The sequence below is a fragment of the Cercospora kikuchii genome (genome assembly GCF_019650295.1).
Source record: "Cercospora kikuchii DNA, contig_00009, whole genome shotgun sequence".
Lineage (NCBI taxonomy): Eukaryota > Fungi > Ascomycota > Dothideomycetes > Mycosphaerellales > Mycosphaerellaceae > Cercospora > Cercospora kikuchii.
In genome coordinates this window covers 2,075,536-2,096,056 of record NW_025408590.1, presented here as the reverse complement: position 1 = coordinate 2,096,056, position 20,521 = coordinate 2,075,536, and the positions used below count along the sequence as shown (strand labels likewise).

The 20,521-nt window shown below is 53.8% G+C and overlaps 7 protein-coding genes across 7 annotated transcripts; 6 read left to right on the top strand and 1 right to left on the bottom strand.

The window, feature by feature from the left end:
• Nucleotides 1-2,839: 2,839 nt before the first annotated feature.
• On the top strand, nt 2,840-4,368 carry CKM354_001291900 (uncharacterized protein; the record flags this gene model as incomplete). Its single annotated transcript, XM_044808454.1, has 2 exons — nt 2,840-3,100; nt 3,151-4,368. 2 exons carry the CDS (start codon nt 2,840-2,842, stop codon nt 4,366-4,368), a joined length of 1,479 nt encoding a protein of 492 aa, XP_044664389.1.
• Nucleotides 4,369-5,751: 1,383 nt separating this feature from the next.
• On the top strand, nt 5,752-6,963 carry CKM354_001291800 (uncharacterized protein; the record flags this gene model as incomplete). Its single annotated transcript, XM_044808453.1, has 1 exon — nt 5,752-6,963. The coding sequence occupies one exon, from the start codon at nt 5,752-5,754 to the stop codon at nt 6,961-6,963; it is 1,212 nt and encodes a 403-aa protein (XP_044664388.1).
• Nucleotides 6,964-7,856: 893 nt separating this feature from the next.
• CKM354_001291700 (uncharacterized protein) lies at nt 7,857-9,005 on the top strand (the record flags this gene model as incomplete). The annotated part of the gene is made up of 1 exon (XM_044808452.1): nt 7,857-9,005. One exon carries the CDS (start codon nt 7,857-7,859, stop codon nt 9,003-9,005), a length of 1,149 nt encoding a protein of 382 aa, XP_044664387.1.
• Nucleotides 9,006-11,300: 2,295 nt separating this feature from the next.
• CKM354_001291600 (uncharacterized protein) lies at nt 11,301-12,052 on the bottom strand (the record flags this gene model as incomplete). The annotated part of the gene is made up of 2 exons (XM_044808451.1): nt 11,301-11,865; nt 11,934-12,052. 2 exons carry the CDS (start codon nt 12,050-12,052, stop codon nt 11,301-11,303), a joined length of 684 nt encoding a protein of 227 aa, XP_044664386.1.
• Nucleotides 12,053-12,770: 718 nt separating this feature from the next.
• CKM354_001291500 (uncharacterized protein) lies at nt 12,771-14,195 on the top strand (the record flags this gene model as incomplete). The annotated part of the gene is made up of 1 exon (XM_044808450.1): nt 12,771-14,195. The coding sequence occupies one exon, from the start codon at nt 12,771-12,773 to the stop codon at nt 14,193-14,195; it is 1,425 nt and encodes a 474-aa protein (XP_044664385.1).
• An 890-nt stretch (nt 14,196-15,085) lies between these two features.
• CKM354_001291400 (uncharacterized protein) lies at nt 15,086-16,564 on the top strand (the record flags this gene model as incomplete). The annotated part of the gene is made up of 1 exon (XM_044808449.1): nt 15,086-16,564. The coding sequence occupies one exon, from the start codon at nt 15,086-15,088 to the stop codon at nt 16,562-16,564; it is 1,479 nt and encodes a 492-aa protein (XP_044664384.1).
• A 2,252-nt stretch (nt 16,565-18,816) lies between these two features.
• Nucleotides 18,817-19,647, top strand: CKM354_001291300 (uncharacterized protein; the record flags this gene model as incomplete). Its single annotated transcript, XM_044808448.1, has 1 exon — nt 18,817-19,647. The coding sequence occupies one exon, from the start codon at nt 18,817-18,819 to the stop codon at nt 19,645-19,647; it is 831 nt and encodes a 276-aa protein (XP_044664383.1).
• Between the last annotated feature and the right edge of the window lie 874 nt (nt 19,648-20,521).

Here is a 20,521-nt window from a genome sequence, read left to right as displayed (position 1 = left end):
AGAGATTCCAGAAGCAAGTCCGACAGACGATACGGGACTTGCACCGGCTGAAGCAGCTCACGGATGTCCAATCGAAGTGTACGAGGGTTGGCCGAAATATGATGCTTGCATTTGGTATTCATGCCCAAGCTGTGGCCGCGGTGTTGCTATCGGAGTTGGTCACCCTACTTGGCAACATCATGCGAAGACCCTGCCAGCGGCGATGTCCTGCCCTTGCTCCAAAGCTCCTGGCATCCAGGACATCCACTTCAATCAAGATCTGCTATTTGGTCCTGCAGAAGAAGAAGCCACATGGGATGGAGTACTTCCAAGGCGGCAGAGTGTCGATTGGGTGCCCACGGTTCGCCATGAGGACGAAGGCTGGAGTTGAAGTGTATCGTGTTGGGGTTCTGTCGAGAGCCGAAGCTCTTGTCTGCTGGCGCCAGCGAGGAGAAGACCTATCCTGGAGCCACTTGCTGCCTCTGCTGCTCATGGCGCGGTGTCCGTCGCTGTGGGCTCTTGAATCATACTGCCGTATATCGAGATGCGCCTGCGTCTGTTGTATCAGCAAACTGTCATCCTGCTGTGCAAAGAGGGTGTCTGATGATGAGACAAGGCTGTGCGTGATGAAGAAGTCTCTGAGCGACCAACAAGCCAGCTTGCGGAGTGGCATCGGGTCTCCACCTGGTACTCGGCTTACCATTTGTGGTATGCCGAAAGTCTCCCTTTTGAGCAGAACCACTCTCCGCAGACTCCATCAGTCGAGCAGTGGAGTGCACAGGGTGTGACTTTGAGACTCCTCGGAGCGCGATGACTGTCAAAAGCGCCGCCGCAGGGGTGGTGGCAGTGAGGTGTTCCTCATGGAAGACCACGATGTCATACACCTGACGAACCTGCAAGACCCATGAGAGCCTTGAGATGCCCCGTGGCGTCCAGTCCACCGGCAAGCGGTTCGTGTTCATCGCGGCGGAGTCTCTCACGCTGCTGCTGTCCTTGTCGCATTCCGCCTCTTCATCCTCCTCAACGTCCTCCTCTTGGAGCTGTGCCCGACCTGACAGCTCTGTCTAGATGTGGGGGAGTACCGGTGTGGCGCATGTCTCGGCGACTGCGGGTGATCGTGGAGGTGGTGCTGGTGGAGAAACTTGGCGGGATACTTTTCCCTAGGAAGTCTGTCAGCGGGACGAATTGAGTGCTGGCCCATATCTCGCATGGGACGCCGCGGCTGGTGTGTACGCGAGTGCAGGGCTGCTGCTTTGCCACCGACCTCGCCGTCGATGCGCGGAAGATGGCTGTCGGCGAATTTGTGCCTATCAGCGCCTCAAGACGAGGTCAGCTAGCTGTTCAGCGAGCTGGGGGCGCTTGTCATAGCTGCTGAAGGCATGGACGCTCATCGTCAGGTGCTCCTCGCTGCGACTGAGTCGTCGCTGAGGCGGTGGTGGAGGTGTGTGGCGGAAGAATTACCTGTCTGGCTGCGAGTTCATGGCGGAAGCGCCGTTCGGGGTGCCGCCGCCTAGGAAAAGGAAGATGACCAAGTCAAGCTTCTCGTTGACGCCAATGTCGCTATTGAGGCGGCGGAGGTGGTGGATGGCGGAAAGAACTTCCCTCAAGGATGGCTCTGCGGTGCCTGAAGGCTCTACCGACCACTGGAAGATGTCGCTGAGGGTATCAGAAGCAGCAAGAAGCCACTCCGCTGCTCGTTGAGCGTGTTGGCGGAAGGGAAGATGTCGTTATTGCGGTTAGGAGGAAACTGCTGGTCAATGAATGATGAGCAAGAGCCATCAGCTGCGACTTCAGGCCAAGAACCTGGCTTTTGGCCGCGAATGTGCTCAATGCTTTGCCCTCCACGGCCACAGCACCACCACAAAACCACTCCAACACCCATAGCAGCGCGGCGGAAAGTTGGAGAGGGTATGAGAAGCAGCACGAGTTGTTTTCATGCCGCTACGAGCCTTCATCAGCACAGAATTCGGCCGCGAGGGAAGCAGATCTGAGCCTCAGGCCAGTACCTCACTTCCACAACTGTCCGCCCGCCTCGAATCCTCCTCTACGACCTCGAATCCAGCTTCCGTACCTCCCGAAACTACACGCGTAGCTCACGATGAGCGGAGACGGCAGCGGCAACAGGCTCGGCGGCGGTATGGATGGAGGCGGCGGAAACAGGCAGAAGAAACAGCACAGGCATAGCCCTGCTTCCAGTATCTCCCGTCAAACGGCCATTAGACAGCCACTATTGCGTCAGCCACATCAAATCGGTACAACACCATTCAGCAGAGAAGAAGATGCGAGACTGTGTGCGATGAAAGCACAATTACAACAGAATGTGGCAGAAATTGCGAGAAACGAGGTGAGGATGGAGCAATTGAAGGAGCAGGACAAAGCCATTTCTATGAGGCTGAGATACTGCCGTAAAGAGGTCTCACATATTGACAAGAGGATCAACGAGCTCATCTCGGTGCGGGAGAGGGTAAGCAGAGCCCAGCAGGGTGATCTCCATGCCGGTCTGTCAAAAGATAATTGAGCGGAAATGCCGCGGCAAGTATTCGATGTCTCTCTTTCTTGTTCCACTTCAGAGCTCAGCTGAGTCCAGATGGTGCTGGAAGACCATTTCTAGCTCTTTTCGAAACATTGACTCTTAGCAGATATGAGACCATTCACATTCACAGACAGGCACGTGACCTTCATCGCCGGCAGCGCCTCCTTCTACTCCATAAGAACGCTCTTCTCTTCCTACTCACCCTGTCACTCTAACTTCTCTTGCAAACGCGAAGCCACTGAGCGGCAATCTCGCGAGCTATTCGAGCTGCGCCAGAACCCCGAGGACTAATTCGTTCCTTTCAATCCATCTTCCCAGTTGCCGATCATGGCGTGGATCTGGAGCTCCACCTCGAGCAAGGAGCCCGCTCGACCTCCATCTCCCGCACCTTCCCAAGCACCGAGCCCTGTAGTCGACAACTTGGCCGCAGAAGTCCCAACTTCAACACCTGAGAACGACAAAGAGGATTACATGTTGGATGTCCAACCGCGCGGATTGAAGCGCAAGGCCGACGACGATGAAGAAGAAATCCGCATTCGAGGCTTCAAGGTCGTGTACAACTCAAGCAAAGTGATTCCGGCAATCAGCGTAGGTTTACAGGGCACTCAAGAAGCGCGGAATCACTGACTACGGTCTAGAAAATGCACAATGACTCGGTCAGCACGCAGCCAGCTGGAGAACATCTTCTGCATCTTCCCGAGTCTGTTCAGAGGCTTATCTACAGCTTCGTGCTCGTCGATGAAGCGCCCTATGATGTCCTTCCACAAGGCCAGATTGTGCCACAGCCAGTCGTCAGCTGGGACATCAACGACAACAACTCACTTGTCAAGCGACATCATAACGAGTCCGATGGCAGCCCACTTCGCGAAGCGCCTGGACTTCTCACAGTGTGCAAGCAAGTTCGAGAACTTGCTGTCCCGATCTTCTTTGTTGGAAACTCTTTCAACATTCAGGTGTCAAACTTTGACGGGCTTGCGATCCAGCCCTTCTGGAAGCTGATGGACTCGCATCGTAAGAAAGCTGAGACCAAGCCCATCCTGTTAGCTGGCAGCCACGACGAGCGTGAGTTCTTCGAAGCCTTGCTGGAGAAGTCGGCAATACTGCTGGACGGCCTCGATGACCACGTTTCGTCGCTCCCGACACGCATCACGACTTCCGACTTCATGATTCGCCGCCTTTACGAAGCTCCCACAACCCCACTAGAAGTAGGCGGCATCAGATGCGACCTGGATTACGAGCCGAATTGGGACAACCTCCTCGCCTGGTTGATCGAGTGCCTCAAGGGCCGCTTACCGTTGTACGTTCCAGGCGATCTCACTCATCATCGCGAAGGCCGCCGCCTGGGTGCCATCGAGCTACTATTCAAGGCCACGGAACTGTACAAACCGATAGATGTAGACGACTTTCTGAAGACCATCGCGACTCATCGTGGTCATCTCATTCGCGATGATCACAGATGGGCGCCACCACCGGAGCACGAGGATGTCGAGGAGTCTCAGACGCTTCGCCACACCACGCCTATGGAGTCACCACGCGAGACCCCTTCCAAACAGCTGGTCTTCACTTCGTCACCGCCTCTACCACAGTGCTCTAGTACCTCCAAGCCTCAGAGCAGCAAGGGATATCAACACGCACGAGAGTCTCTGGGCCCCGCATTCCGAAAGTCAACTTCAGCTGCCTCTAGCTCAAGCGACCAGCGTGTGGAAGTTAGGGAGTCTGACGACGAAGAGGATACGGACGATGAGCAACTGGTCTGTCACACAAGCAAGAAGAGAAAGATAGACACGTTGGTGGATCTTGATGGTGAGCCTGAGGACGAGGATGCGGATAAGGATGGAGAGGCGGGCGAGAAATGACCTGACGACGAGTGAGGGGACGATCAACCGGAGAAATACACAGTTCGTCGCGGCCGCAGCCACATTCACGCTGTTTGCGGCCAGTCTCGGCATCTCCCATCGGAGACACAATAACACAGCACGGGAGGAGCACTCATTCGGCATCGATAGTAGTCAGCTTGCGGTCTGAATCTGTAATGATTATACAGTGGCAGCATACGTAAGGAATGATGAACTAGCCGCCTTCAAAACATCTGTGGGAATGCAAACAGAGACGAGCGTTCCTCTATGCTTCATAGAAACTGGCGTATCGCAGCTGAACGCTCACTGGGCAGAGCACTTTGACACGATCTTGCTTCCACGCGATTGTCCCTTCTGGTATTGAAAAGACCTCTCCTACATTCGCAATCAGCACTTTTGGCCACATCGAACGCCTTCCAATGTTATCGGTCACTCTTCAAAACATAACAATAGGCCTTATCTTGAACAATGTTGTTCTCCACGTCACATCATCTTTGAAGAAGGGCAGGATCGTTGTAAGCAGACTTTCATGGGAAGACAAAGGCCATGTTCTCAAAGCCACAAGCTCAGTTTCAACAATGGCCATGTCTTCCCAGACCTGAAGGTCATTTATAAGGACTGCTCATCGCAGGTCATTCCTTCTCTTCTCTCATCAGAACCCCAAACAAGCAAGCCAGCTCTAGCTCACTACCAGAGACTACCGAGCAAACCAACCACACGAGCAAACTCAACAACCTCAACAACCCACCCAAACTACCTTCAACATGCTTGTCAACTCTTTGAGTTACAACGTGGCCTGCTCCAAGTGCGGTAGCGCTGTCAAGAACGGAGACAGATGCAGCAGCTGCGGCAAGCAGAACTAGAAGTCCTGTGATGGTCTGCTCCTACGTCCTACCTGAAATTCTCCGATCGGCAAGCAGAACTAGCACTGTTCTGAATGTCCGCTCTTACGTCCTGACTGAAATCCTCTGATCGTTGAACCTTCTTGACAAAGCAAAGCTTGCTGCTAGTTCAGCACTCTGAATACAAAATTTGGTTCGAATCACTATTTTGCCTGTGCCATAATTTGCATTTTTCAATTTCTCACGTATGAAGCCCAAAGTATTGCATGCTATTTCCGCACTCCGGCTCTGCAGCTTTGATGTTCCCATCCGCCCTATAGTGTAGCTTACTGTAAGTGTCTTACTGTGATTGTAGGAGTGATGTCACAATAGAGTGATTGTCTCGTGAATGAAAAAGAGCTCGGGCCAACTCCACGACTTCTGGGCAGTCACTTGTCCGTATTCGTTGCGACACAAAGAAATACTTCCGAAGCCCTCCTCACCAATTCCTCTATATTTCTCAACTACTATCAAGTCATCAAATCTCATCATCAAGGCCACCATGTCCACACTCGGCAGCGGAGGCTGGTTTGACGCTGGTCCATACCCAGAAGGGCACATTCAGCACATTCGCGTCAAGGACTTTGTCGAGACAATCAACTGGAACGGCCTTCGTGACTCCGTAACAGCCATCCGAGCCGCGCCCTGTCAGCTCAGCGAGCGATACTCGCGAGGACACTTCAATGTGGTGAGAAAAATCGAGTTCGCGGATGGCGTGCAATGGATTGCACGACTTCGCTTGCCCGACTCTGAAGAAACAGGGCGGCCAGAGCTGCTAGGTGCTCAGAAGACGATGGAAGTCGAGATCGCGACCATGGAGTATCTGAGGAAACACACGATCATTCCAGTCCCAGAAGTCTTTGCGTACGATCTCGATGCAAACAATGAAATTGGCGCGCCTTACATGATCCTGAGCTACATTCACGGTACCAGTGCGGAAGAGCTCGCAGATGCAAAAAGCTACGACCTTCACAGCAACACGGACTTTTGGAAGCAAATGGCAGCAATACAGATGGAGCTTGCAAGTTGCACGTTCGATCAGATTGGGAGCATCTACAAGATCGATGGACACTTCTCCATCGGACCAGAAGTCGTCTCTGGACAAGGCCCTTGGGACACGGCAGACGCTTTCTGGCACGATCTGACAAAGCATTACCAGGACATCGCGCATCAGTACTGCGACGAAAACATCAAAGACAGCCCATCATTTGAGCTTCCGAAGAAGTTCACCGACCTGATCAAGTCCTACGGCAAACCCGACCATAGACGCTTCCATCTAGTCAATCGTGACTTCGGAATTCACAACGTCCTAGTCAACGATGACTTTGAGATCGTAGGCGTCATTGACTTCGACGGCGTCATCGCAGCTCCCATAGAGATGGTGGCGCAATTTCCCTGCGTTTCAGGCATCGATAGGCCGATGCCGTTCTACGAGGAGATTGAGAAGCGAGAGCCTGCCATTCAGAGGATCAAGAGAGAACGACCGAGACTGGATCGATACGTTGGTTACTTGCGCGAGGCAGCTCAAGCTTCACGGACCAAGGAGGATTTGGAGGCAATTGTTGACTGGATGACGAAAGATGGGGCGAGCGTGGTTGGGGGTCTGCAGAGCTATCATCAGCATCAGCTATTCGTCAACGAGGCTTGGTGGAAGGCGTATGAGAAACTGGCTGAGAAGCAGCAGACGAAGGTAGAGGGGCAAGAGAAGCAGTAGACGCATGAGAGTATCGTGCAGAGACATGGCCGGGCCAAGAATGTGTCGATCCAGGCCATACTCATAGATACACCAAGACACGCAATGCTGTATCGAAGATAATGACAGCTCCAAGTTCGGAATGGCCACCGGACCAGCACATTTGTCTCCGCAATAACATAGGCTATCAAGCTTGGAGACCTGGATATAGGCTTGAAATCCGTCTCAAACACAGTCCTGAGATATCACACCAATTACAGCTTTGGCGGTACAGAACGCCTACAGCCTTGCTGTTGTAAGCCTCCCCAGACTAGCAGTCTCTTGTCTACAAGCATCGCCCTCTGACCCTCCAAACAGATTCAAAAATCTATGGCGGGCTGGCAATCAGTTCTTTGTTTCCACACAAACTCCTCATACATCAAGGTGTGTCATTGTTCGCTGGTACCAAAGTTTGTTAACATGAGCGAGCAAACTGTGTTGGCATGTTTGAGGGCGAGTATAGATATTCACTTCCCAGTTATACGATCAGGGAACGCGACGCTTGTGTCAACTCTCGTCCTAAGGTCTTCACCAGTATATTTGCGAACTCTTCAGCTATACATATGCAAATACCACATAGGCCGAATGTTCCTCATAACATTATACCGTCAGATACTGCGGTCTCGTTGCAGTCAACGAGTGACGTACCAAGTCTGCGAGCCTGTGACCGTTCACTCGATGCTTGGCAGCCCACCTTCGAGCACCTTTCTTCCCGCAAAGCTCCTTCGTCTTCTACCATCAGACACACACACACACACCAAGTGCACCGCTCAACTCAACAATCCGCTCCTTCTCGACTCCTTTGCAGCTTACGTCGCGCATATCACCGTCCTCGATCTTCTTCTGCAAACGCATTCGCTTCGCATCTCGATAAAATGGCTGCCATCACCAACTCCAACGCCATGGGCCGCCTTTTCTGCGCCTACAACAATGTTGTAAACGTAAAGTTGTCCGCCGCTGAAGATCAAGAGCTGTTGCAGGACCTCCTCGACGACGCGAGGATCATCTTGAAGGATCCGGGAACATACACCGCCGCCACCGTCGAACCACTCTGCGACCAACTCGAGTCCATACTCGAGGCCTACAATGCAGCTATAGATTGGCCTACTGCAGGCGCCTCCTCAATGCCTCCGCCTCCCGCGCCACTCTCCCGCAAGCACGCTGCCCAGTCAAAGCCTGCTGAAAGCGGAGATACAGCAACCTCCTCCCTTGGCGTCGCTGGTGGAAAAGAAGTCGTTCCACCCATGTCAGACGACGAGATCGACCACTTCCTCGCCTCCGCCACCTTCAAAACCCTCCTGCCACCATGCACCACGATCATCAAGGCCGCAGAAAAAGGCCGATGGATCGAGCTCCGCTGCCGCACCTGCGGAGGCAACTGCACGCAGGCCGGGCATACGCCACTGCGCGGCCTATCATCATTCTCCACTCACATGCAGTACTTTCACGGCGTTCCACGAGCCTCCGACGCCCAGACACTCAAACAGTGCTTCTTCAGAAACGTTGAAGAGCACGAGGTGCGAGCCATCCTCGCAATGGGAACTGCTGGTGCGCTGTTCGTGGAGCTCGTGGAAGTGAGCAAGGAGAAGAAGACGGCCTCTGGTGGTAAGTTTACCACAGACCTGGTAGATGTGCCCAAGAAGGGTGGTGGAAGGAAGAAGGTGGTGGTGAGACAGGCGAGAGACGAAGACGGGGACGAGTACATGGGTGGTGTTTCATCGTCAACGGAGGCACAAGCCAGTCTCACCACTGCGGATGATGAGCCTCGTCGACGTAGCTCCAGAATTGCAGACAAGAAGCAAGTCATCGAGCAGGCAGATGATGAGCGAACCGATGCTCGTCCTGCGAAGAGGCAGAGGAAATCGCGGATGAGCGATGAGACGGCTGAGTATGAGGTGGATCAATTGTGGTACGATGTGGAGGATCGAGTGTATAAAGTGGAGCAGCATGTATGGCTGGCAGACTTGAACAGCAAAGCAGAAGACGCAGGCTTGTTGAAAGGCAGAGCTCCAATGCGCGCTTAGACGGCAGAACGCAAGGAAAACAGCAAGAAGAATGAGACAGGTGATGGCATGAGCAAGACAGCTTGAGACATGGCTGAGCAACAGAGCCTTTCGTACCAGTATAGATAGCGTTGCTCCTTCTTGCATACGCAAACTTCCGTTGACCTCCTCCATCTCTTCGTTCATACGCCGATGCTTCCAGTTCTCAAATTGTTCAATATATCCCCTTCGACTCTTCGCAAGAACCCCGGGCTGACAAGCTGTCCCCGATCCAACCAACCGCCCGCTTTGTCGCCTTCCTCCCGCACCATCTCAGCCACCATCCAGCATCCTCTTTATGCCCACGAACACTCCTTGTATGCCGCACGACAACTCGGTTACAGCACTCATCCTACACATGGCCACATGCGTCATCAATCGAGCACGGCATGAATAGACATTCGCCCTCTAAGAACTCGAACACTCACGCTCGCCTCTCCGCCGACCATGTCTTCACTGCAACGGCGGTCTTTACATGCAACTTTCTTGCCAGAGAGAAAGCCAGAGACCGTGTTCACCTGGGTCACCTATTGAATACCCCGAGCTGGATTGATCTTGCCTTCCACTGTTCCCCTGTCCAGCAGATGCTCTCTGCTCCTCTGAGGGATCGCGACAGGCTCGGTGTGCGCTCCTGGAAGGACTCTCGGACAGCTTGATCTTTCCCGTCTTCGTCTTTGGTGCTGCTGATTAGAAGAACTCGACCCCAGGAGGACGGCTCGCCGATGCACTGTTGCTCCGATCAACATCTGCGGCAGTGCAAAGTCAGCCAAAGGTCGATGCATGAATGTCAAAATCAGTACCTTCAGTGCCGCCACAACATTATGCTATTTAGCTTCGCTTGCTCCACGACCGCTTCGCCCGACTCTGAGTCCCGCGAGCTTGTACTTGGGCGCACGCCGAGCAAGGCCTTCCTGTTGTCCGAATCTCCAGGCTGCGCTCTGTTATCCACGTTCTGGCTGCTCGAGGCTTTCCTGAAGTCAAATTATGCTGCGGCGTTATGGTGCACTGCTCGCGCCTTGCATTCTCGAGCCATCGAAGACAGTCTGACTGATCCTGGCAGTGGATCAAGGTGGCATCAGCAATACCGCGTGGGACGTCAGATTCAAGGCAGAGGACACCTTCTTGAATCAGTCGCGCATTTGATCAGCTGCGTGGCTGCGTACTGGAGCCGGTCGTCGTGGCCATGGCAGCTTACCGGCTCCTGGGAAGCAGCGTCAGCAACTTTGTCATACTCTCTGGATCTGGATGGCCTACCTTGTGGCTGCTCCGCATGCAACTGGTCCGCACTTTGAAGCAGACGCACTGGCTGGCTGCCCAACTACTTGCTGACTCTGGTATTTGACGCCGGTCGTATGAGCGGGCTGGTCGCTTGCTGTTGGCATCCGCATCGTTCTGGACCTCGAAGTTGTCTCCGCGTCACTGAGAAGTGCAGGTGGAGACCAGTCAGCTCTTCTCCTCTCATAAGCTCCTGTGCAGAGGTGGAGAGCTATGTCTCTTCGCACGGCCGCTGTCCACCGAGGACTGCAGGAGGAGAATGATTGAATCGATGGACGCCAATCGCTGTGTTCGCACATGCTCTGGCTTGTTGATAGGGAGATTCCTCCTCTCCTCAAGCGTCTTCTCCAAGCTTGGCCGAGAACTTGATTAGTTCGCGTAAGCGCAACCACTTCGCATCTTGATAAGCGGAAAGCGAGATGGAACACTTTCAGACAGCCTCACTGCTGTTGTGCACAACATGAAAGTCTCGGGCCAATCGTGCAGCTTCCACCGTGGTGCCAAACTAGGCAGTCTCTGTGGGACTGTGCTTAGCGTATCTGCACCGGGTTGTCAGTGGTTGGCTTTAAATCGCTTTGCCTGAGTGAAGCTTACGCGTACGGATGAGGTGGACATCGACTTCGCTGCAAGAAGGTTCGTGCGTTTCTGCTGAGGCTCTGATCGATGTGCCACAAGCCGTGTGGAATGTCGTCGGGTTCAGTCGCAGTGCTTGCATGTCCTCGCTTGAAGACTGGTCCAAACCTCGAGTGAAGTGCCTCGTGAGACGATCCGCCCAAGCAGAACAACGATCTCCAAAGATCACGACCCTTTCCGGTCCGCCAGCTTCGTGAAGCCGCCCAGAGGCCACCAACGAGGAGGTTGGAATGGGATTTGACCTCCATTACCGCTCCGAACGGCTTTCATGCGGTTTCTGCCGCATGCGGACCACAGGACAAGCCATTACAGCTGAGTCTGCGATATGGTGAGAGTCAACGACGTTCTCGTGGCATTCGCCGGTACTCCTCAGAGCGGAAACCGCCGAGGACCATGCGTTCCAGAGAACATGCGCCTCATCTCGCCCCCCTTCCTCGCGCCGGCATCAGCTCTTATTGCCTCTTCTGTTGCCATGCGTTCCTCCCACATCACGCGAGCGACGATGCCTCGTGCTTCGAGCGAGCGGATTGCGTTCACGCATCGGTGGGTGAGCGTTGGATGGAGTATTTCAATATACCCATCTCGCCCACCGCTCAATGGTATGTCCCCATTTTCAGGGGCGTACGCGTATCTCACCTCGTCGACGGCGTCCATGCAATCTGAGCGCACGGTGATGTAGAGATCAGCGATGGGAGCAGCTGACAGTTGGTGGACGACGTCAACGGCAAAGTCCAGAGCCTTTTCGATGCCGGTGAGTTCGGTCGAGGTGACATCGCGGGTCAACGGCAGGGCCCAGCATTCTCCAAAGCGCGAGCGACCCGGCTCTGGATCACGCATCACCCACGCGCAGCCCGCAAATCCCCCAACAACGCTGGGATCATTGCGGTTGTAAGGCCGCACGCTTCCGTCAACCCAAAACTCCCAGTGTTTGGATCTGTTGGACAGTCAGCGAGATGGAGACAGGGCGGCGTGGAGAGGGTGCGGCGGAGTGGAGAAACGAACGGGATCGTCATCGTCGTCTTCGTCGTCGTCGTCATCTTCTTCTCTGTCTTGATCTTCTCGTTCTGCGTGGTTTTGGTGTTCGTGGGCAGGGAGAGGGCGAAGCCGCGTGAGACAGCCATGTTTGTTTTGGCCACTAGCGCGCATCGTTTCGACTTCACACCATCCCTGTCGAGGCTACCAACGCTCGCGCAGCTGCGGCAGGCGCTCAAGGTACGGACGAAATGGGCTACTCTACAACGTGGGAACTTTGGCTACGCATGCTGACTCTGCGCTGCATCAGTCCTCATTCCATCAACTGGCTTCAATCCTGAAGGCTCTCTTCGTCAGCACGTAGCCAGAGAAGCATTCGCTTGAGCTCAAAACCACAAAGGCTTTGTCCTCGAGAGAGATCCTTACGAATCGCCATCAAAAAAAACTATACAACATACTACAACACCATTATATTCATTTCCTTTACGGCTGCCCGGCAGACCCAACAGGAGATGCAACCTGGATGTACAGCACTATCATTGGTGCTCAGAGCGATGAGATCATCTACAGCGCTTTGAAAAGTCACTCGTCTCTGGCGGCAGTGACGCGCCAAAGTGAACGCTCGCGACGGACAAAGGCATTGTGTGCGCTCGCAAGCTAATGTCTGCGAGGAGAAGCGTGATGTATTCACGCTCACAGCGTCGCCGGAGGGTTAAAGGCAAGCTCTTCTTCTGCAATTTTGCACTTCTCTTCTCCCATACAAACAACCAGCACGAGAAAACTACTACTGTTACCACAGCTCAAGCACAACCGATTGAGCAACAGCAGTACAACGAACGAACAGACCGGATCAATCGATCCGCAACCATGCCACGCCCACGAGGACCGCGCCGTGTACGGTTTACCCATCCTGGAGACCGGGCGACCAACCGAAATGTCAGGCGCGGCCAAACAGCGGATCTCTACCTGAACACCAGTTTAGAAGACGACGAAACCCGCATGAACGACCTTCTGGGTCCCCGTCTTCCCACGTGCGAGGAGCTCTACGAGATGGGACTAGCCATGGAAGAAGAGAGCCGGCTCGCCGCGGCCGAAGAGGAGATAAGGCGTGAGCACACCATCGCGCAACGCATCGAACAGCTTCAAGGCATGCGCGCCCAACTAGCTTCTCACGCAGACAGACTTGTTGCCAGTTTCAACGCGGAGATGAATGTGTGGAAGGCAGTACAACCAGAGAGACATGCGAAGTTCGAGGTTCATATGAGAGCTGCCGAACTAGCCACAACTGGATCGGCACGTCGTGTCGACATGCTCCGCTGGTTTCCGGGACTTGCGCCAATGGTGAGAATCGCCATCGAGGACATGCAGACGTACGCACACAAGGATGCCGAGCTGCTGTACCACATCGCTTGCTTCGAGGAGAAGCTCGAAGGCGCTATGCCCAGGCACGGTCTCGACGCAGAAACGTATCTTACTGCCCATCGAGACCGAGCTAAGACCAAAGGCGATGGTATTCCCTACGAGATCTTTGGATTTAACCTCAAGCATCCTGACCTCGCTAAGTTCCAGGAGAACCAGCTGGAGAACGAGTTTCAAGGCCGCGAGATCCCCCGTTTACAGGCCATTCTGGGCAATTTCATGGTTCGTCGTACGCTTCTCGAGGCCACGGGTTTCCAAGCTCGTCACGATGATGGCCGCCGCCCGCGTTACCACGAGTACTCGATCAACAAGTTCTGCCACACGGCAAATTGGGACATGATCGCATGGTCGGTCGACGCACTCGCTCTTCTTGCGCAACTTCGGCCTGAGTACAAGCAACATGCTGATGCGTCGGTTCCACAGCTCCTCGAATCCACGATCCATACGATAGCCGAGTACGCCCGCAAGATCGACACCGTCGGCTACTTCGACTTGAAGCGACAGATCGCTCTAGACTATACCCCTCGTCTTCCGTCCCTTCGGCAACATCTCGCGCAGTTGCGGCGTGACGGCGCGGACGTGGCGGGCCGTAATCGTCTCTACGAGATGCAGGAAAAAGTCTGGGCGATGAGTAGAGACTTCGACAAGTTCGAGAAGGATCATGGCGATCTCCTTGGTCCGGAGTGGCGCCAGCTACAACGCGAATACATCGACGACATCACCTCTGTAGCACCTCCTGTCTTGTGGACTGACGAAGACGACGAAGAGTACCTTCGTCGCTCTGGTCATCCCGATGAAGGCTGGCCTGAGAGCGAGGACGAGGCCGAGGCCGAGGTGAACGATGCCATCATGGACGCAGCGATTGTGGACTAGTCTCCATGAGCCATGACACTTTGACGCAAGACGACCAGATCAGGCTCAAACGCTGAAGCATCGAGCAATTGACAGACCACCCGAAGAGACAGGCCAATCCTTTTGCCCTTTGAATGGTATTTGGGGCATGAGCAGCGTGCAGGATCACCAACAGCTGCGCAACGCAATGGCAGCTGAGAATAGGAGCTTTCATTTCTGTTTGGCATAGATATTTTGGCACAGAATTTTGCATAGACTTCGGGCATCGCATGATGAGAAGCATGAATACAATCACATCGTTAAGAAAACGAAAAACTCTCCTACTTCCCCCACATAATATTGTTTCAATCGTATAAGCTGCGGAGATGGACTCCACAAGGTAGACTGATTTAGTTCTGAGTTTTCCTTTCATGCAGCTCGCGGATTTTTACATGCTGTCTCGAATAGCCAGTCGGCCAGGAATCCCCCTTCCTCGTTTCTCGTTTCGTGTTAAGAAACCGCATCCTTAATACGTGATGAGTTCGATGAATGGTGATCCAAGAGATGACAAGAGCCTGCTATCGCTCAAATGACTGAGGTTATTGGTCATTATTGTATCGCGGGGCGCGCATCATTGTACCGCGGGACGCACATAATAGACAATGTAGCTCCTTCGCTGCGTGTACAAAGCAACCCCATCCGTAGTTAGACAATGGCATTGTGCGCGCTCGCAAGTTAATGTCTGCGAGAAGAACTGTATTGTGTTTACGCTCGCAGGCTTACCGAAGGGTTAAAAGCAAGCTCTTCCTCTGCAATCCTACACTTCTCATCCAAACAACTAACCAAACAGAGCTACCACTGCTGCCACAGCTCAAGCAAAACGAACCGAGCAACAGCAGCACAGTCACCACCGCTTTCTATCAACTTTCGACATGCCACGTACTCGTGGACCAGGCCAACGTGGCCCCCCAGGACGAGAGCCTTCCCAAGGCGGCCGCCACGTCACTTGGGATCTCTCTGAGCAGCGTGCGATTGGCAATGCCGCTCGTCGTCGCCGCACCCCCAACCTCTTCCTGAACACCAGTTTGGAAGGAGAGGACCCGACCCCAGCACCGCCTCCATCTCCTGAGGGACCGCAACTCACGGAAGAAGAAATTGAGGTCCTCGAGCACCTACAAGACGCCTTGGAGGAGCACGCTGAGATGATGCAGCTCCAAGAGGCCGAGAGAGCCCGAGACAAGAAGGCGAACGATCGGATCGACGCAGTCGACGACCAGCGTCGAGAGCACCACAAGATGGAGAAACCACTGCTCGCCAACTTTGCCAAGGCTTGTGAAAAGTGGAAGAAGGCAGACCCTACTGACGCTGAGAAGTTCAGAGAACACTGCCAAGAGGTGGTGTGCGCAGCCACTGAGCCAGTCCGCATGTACGACATGCTTAGCTGGTACCCAAAAACACCGAAGGCTGTAACCGAAGCCATTCGCAGCCTCCAGATGTTCCACCACGAACAGGTCGACTTCACATACAAGATGCGTCTGCTTGAGGAACACCACTACGGCGGAGCTGTTCCTGGACACAATCTCCACCCAGAGGTGTATCATGCCTCTCGTCGCGACCGAGCAGCACAGAAGAATCAGGGATCTTTCCAGACCTTCGGCTTCAACCTGAAGCATCACGATCTTGCTGAGTTCGAAGAATACTTTGATGCATGGACTGACATCGACGAACCAGGATTCGAGAGAGCTCGTATCCGAAGAATCCTGGCAAACTTCCGAGTCCGTCGAACGCTACTCGAAGGCACCGGACCAGAAGTCCACCACAAAGACCACCGCCGTCCTCGGTACGATCCACTGGGGATGATGAAGTTCTGCGATACTGCAGATTGGGAACTGGTGGAGTGGTCGCTTGTTGCATTGGGCAGCATGCAACGTCTTGCGCCAGAATACGAGCATCTGCCAGACCAGAACATCAAGAAGTCGCTTGATCTCGCGATCACAGAGATTGACGATTACTTCCCAAGCCTCGACAAGATTGAGCTCCGCCAGACTACGTTGACCATTAACACGACCTTCGCCAACAGTTTCGCTCCACTGAGGCAAGCACAGGCTACCATGTTGCTGCCTGGTGCACCCGCTCAGACTCGAGACGCATTCTTGCAGCACAAGGACAATATCTGGAGGATGGCTCTCCACTTCCACAAGTTCGAGCGAACTCACGGTGATACGATCCTTGGCTTCGAATGGCGGCGGATGGTGCACACCAATAGCGACCTCATTGGCACTCGACCGCCTCCCGCTTTGTGGACAATGGATGACGACGAGTACGTTCGTCGCAGTGGTCATCCAGACGAAGACTGGCCACCAACCGAAGACGAGAGCGATGATGCGGATGAGATGGATCAGGCTCAGTAAGCTGTAGCATCACGCATAGAAGAGGAACAAGCCTGACATGTTCAGCACGCGCAGCAATTGACAGACAACCTGGAGAGACAGGTGGAACTTCTTGCTTCCTGGAGAAGCTTGAAGCACGGGCAGCCAGCAGGACTTGTACTGGCCCGACATCGCATTTGGGACTAGGGCAAAAGGGTATCATCTAACGACCTTCATACATACTACTGCATCTAGCATAGAGCACAAACCCAGCGCATGGGCAGCATGAATAGAATCGCATCCTTCACGAATAAACAAACTTTCATCCAGTATCATCACACACATTTCTTCAACAGCACAATCTGGGGGGTAATGTTTCACTGAAAGGGCTGTCATTTCATTATATTTGCATATCCAACGTACATCCAAAATCTTCGCTGTCCTGTGTCGCTCTCCATACGGAATTTACTCTGGCTCGCCTACCGCTTCGTTGATCCTCCATGGGGTCGTCCCTGGGCAAACACTGTGATGAATGCGTCCATCAACATGGATGCAGGAGTGGATGAACACATTGATGAGCTAATCTGTGCCCTTGTCGTTGACTCGCACGGATATCAAGGTGTGGACGCCGTAGCTCTGTCACTGAGAGCACAAAGCGAGCGACCTGGAGCCTGAATTCAGAACGCCAGGACGCAGAACTTCTTTCATCCTCGATGGCATTTTCTTTCATCCCTAAATGCGTACCACAGTCCTCGCGTAGGCGCCAATACGATGCCAACACAGTGTGGACATCGAATTCCAGTCTCCGCCCTCGAACCACATTCCAGTCTGCCAGACCCAACACTAAACCTACCGCCGAAAGCTGATCGCTTCATCTTCCTCTGCAAGCCGCCACGCGCTCCGCAGCCCACAGTCAAGCTCGAGCCACGCATCCGGCAAGCCGCCTGTCTACATGCGTTCGATGACCATGTCGGGCCTGATTCGGTTATCTGCTGATCTGAGAGCCGGCTTTGACAGACCAGAAGGAGCGGGAAGAAAATAAGAGACGGGCCAAGAGGAAGAAAGAACAGCGTCAGAGATATGCAATACCAGATAACAAGACTATGGCAAAGAATCCTGCGGCGTGGCAGCTGGCCGTTGAAAACTCCCTAGAAGAGGAGAAGCGGCGGAAGAGCAGTTCGGATGCAATACTCGAGAGAGAGAAGAGGCGGTATACTATCTAGTGCAGATGTTGACCGAGGAACACGATGATGCCCTGCGATCAGCTGTTGGCAGCGATGGTCAGGACAATAGAGGGTCCAGCAGGTTTGTGCTTCCCAGAGGACTCTCGACTATCAGCAGCACAGGCAACTTGCGCTTCCCATTCGATAACGTTGAACGGGTACGAGAAGTGACCCTAATGTCGCTGATCATTCTGACACTGTAGTGGCTCTAGGACTTCTTCATACCTCTCTCGACTGACAATAAGGATCTGCATCGATGACATGGGCGGCGAGCTTCACGAGACTTCATACCTGGAAGAAATCCAAACTCCTGGTGATGATAAACTCTGTCGCTTCCTTGCCACAGGTGTCAGATCTTTGCCAAAGCTGCAGCCAGTCCAAGAGCCGTCGATTACTTTGTCACAACCAAGCTGGACAAACAGATCGAAAGTGCCAATGCTTCTGGCGAACTGGATCTCTGTGACATAGCAAGATTACGTACTAGCCATCGCAAAGCTGCAGAGGCAGGCGCTCGGCTTTTTTCTCACGCAGGCATGCAAGTTATATGCCGCTTTCCCTCATCACCGTCGACGAGTCGAAAGAAGGTCAATGACCCAATCTGGCTCGCGGTACATCAGAGAGAAAGCTGGGCTGATTTGCGAGCAACATCATCAGGCTGCAGACGCATGGATCCTGCCTACTGCATCACAACGAGCGTTGATCGATGGGTTCAAAGTCAGTCCAATGTTGATGCCTAAGGCATCAAGTCGTGGTGAAGCATGGGCTGGATGAATTGCCGACAGACTTCGGGACAGCCGACGAGCTTGATCCGACCTCTGCTGCTCCTCCCCATGCACGTCATTGACTTCTACTGTTTTTATCACGCTCCCAACATCCATTGGGACTTGGCTGTTGGCAATTTGGATAGCTCCTGGACCTTCAGAGAACACTGAGGCCCAGTAAATTCAGCACCAGCAGAGAACCTCTGAGAGTCCAGCCACGGAGCCAGAACCGCGACTTACAAGCTCAGGACAGCAATATTAGAAGTCGTAAACGCTCTGGCTTCGGGTACGACCTGTTATTGAGGATATAATGCCGGCCACAACTCTGCTCTCGCTCTCCGACGAGCTTCTCGCCCACATCTGCAGCTATGCCATGACCCACCAGCCCCCTCCTCCGATCACCAAAACAACGTCCTACCTTCAGCATCCGCCTCCAGGCCTGATCTCTGAACAAATCTCGAAAACACTCCGTGGCCTACTGACGCCCTTCCGATGCTGCAGCCGCCTCTATCGTATCGCGAAACACCAATTCCTCGAATCCAACATCATCCTTCTCCATCTCAGCGACATTCGTGGCTCAGCCAGCAGACTAGAGTTCACATCTGGAACTTCGCAGATGATCATGACTGGCAATCCGGAGCCTTTGCTGCGGAATCTCGTGCATGTAGAGCTGGTCGTCAGCATCTCGGATATGCGAGCGCCCTTCAGTCAGCCTTTCGCCTCCAGAATTTCTGGGAAATTGTGGAAGAGCGGAAACGATGTCTTGAGTCTGAACAAAGAGGCGGAAAATTTGAAACGGCTGGCAGTCCTGTGTCCGAATTTGAGAACACTGCATGTCTGTTTGAAGGTCGATGAGTGGGTGCTGTATGGGAGGGGACCACAGTTGAAGAGGAAGACGGCGGAGGAAGTGGAGGGTGGGAACGCAAATGATGCTGGAAGTAGGTATCTGAGGCTTGCGGAAGTGATTGTGGAGTTGGCGAGAGAGGCGGAGGTGAAATTCGTGACGGTTTCGTTCAATCATTGGAGGAGTTCGGCACAGGCTGTAGATGTCAGGGAAAAGAGTGCGGAGGAGGTTATGGATGCTTGTTTGGGGAGCAGTTTACATGAGACCTGGTTTGGACCTGTTGCACGGATCAAGTAGCTTCCCATGTATCTGTGTGTAGACATATTTGTAGACAAGATCGAGCTGCCACAGTGTCCTTGCGTCTTCACATCTGCACCTTTGGTCATGTGCAGACGCCCATCCAATGCTCCCGCGTATCTCGTCCGTACATCTAACCGGTCATCAGGCGCTCGAAGTGCATTCACGTTGACCCAGCGAATCCGAGCTCAAAGCCGTCGTGGAAGGGAGACCTTCATCCGCGCTCGCAGCTCTGAGATGTAGTAGCTATTCTTCTCCACGCTGTTCCTCCGACTGTCTCAGAACACGAGAAACACCTGCAACGGATTGATGCCCACGCCACTCTTCCTTTCGTCGGCTCAAAAGGCTTTGCGTCGTGTGCAAGCTAATTGGAAGGTGAAGCCTGAGATGAGCGGGTGCGAAGGTGCGGCGCCTGCACGCTCGGGAAGTTGTCTCTTGTTGCGTGGCTTTGGTACGATGCGATCGTATGAGGTCTTTGTCAATCGGCACTGAATCAAGAAGGCATCAGCTAGTACGAGGCTGGGCATCAACCCTGCGCCTTTGCACTGGATACCTCTATGAACCTGGGTATCTCTCTTGAGTAGACAAACAGTTTTGCCGGTGCTGGTGGTTGATCTCGACATCTGCCGCAAGTGTTCACTGATGTCGCCGGCCGCCAGCCATCGGTGTGTCCGTCTTGCCCCCGTCAGCAGTGGCAACACCATGCCTCCTGAAGCAAAGACGGCCGCGATGGTGATACTGGAAGTTCTTAGAGGGCGCGCGTGTGGTCCTGATGTCGTTGTCGAAATGTTATTCGTGTGAACCTGTCGACGTGTGCGCCGAAGGGCAGCCCAAGCCCACCTCTCTCTGCCCATCCTCCTCTCGCAAAGCCCGC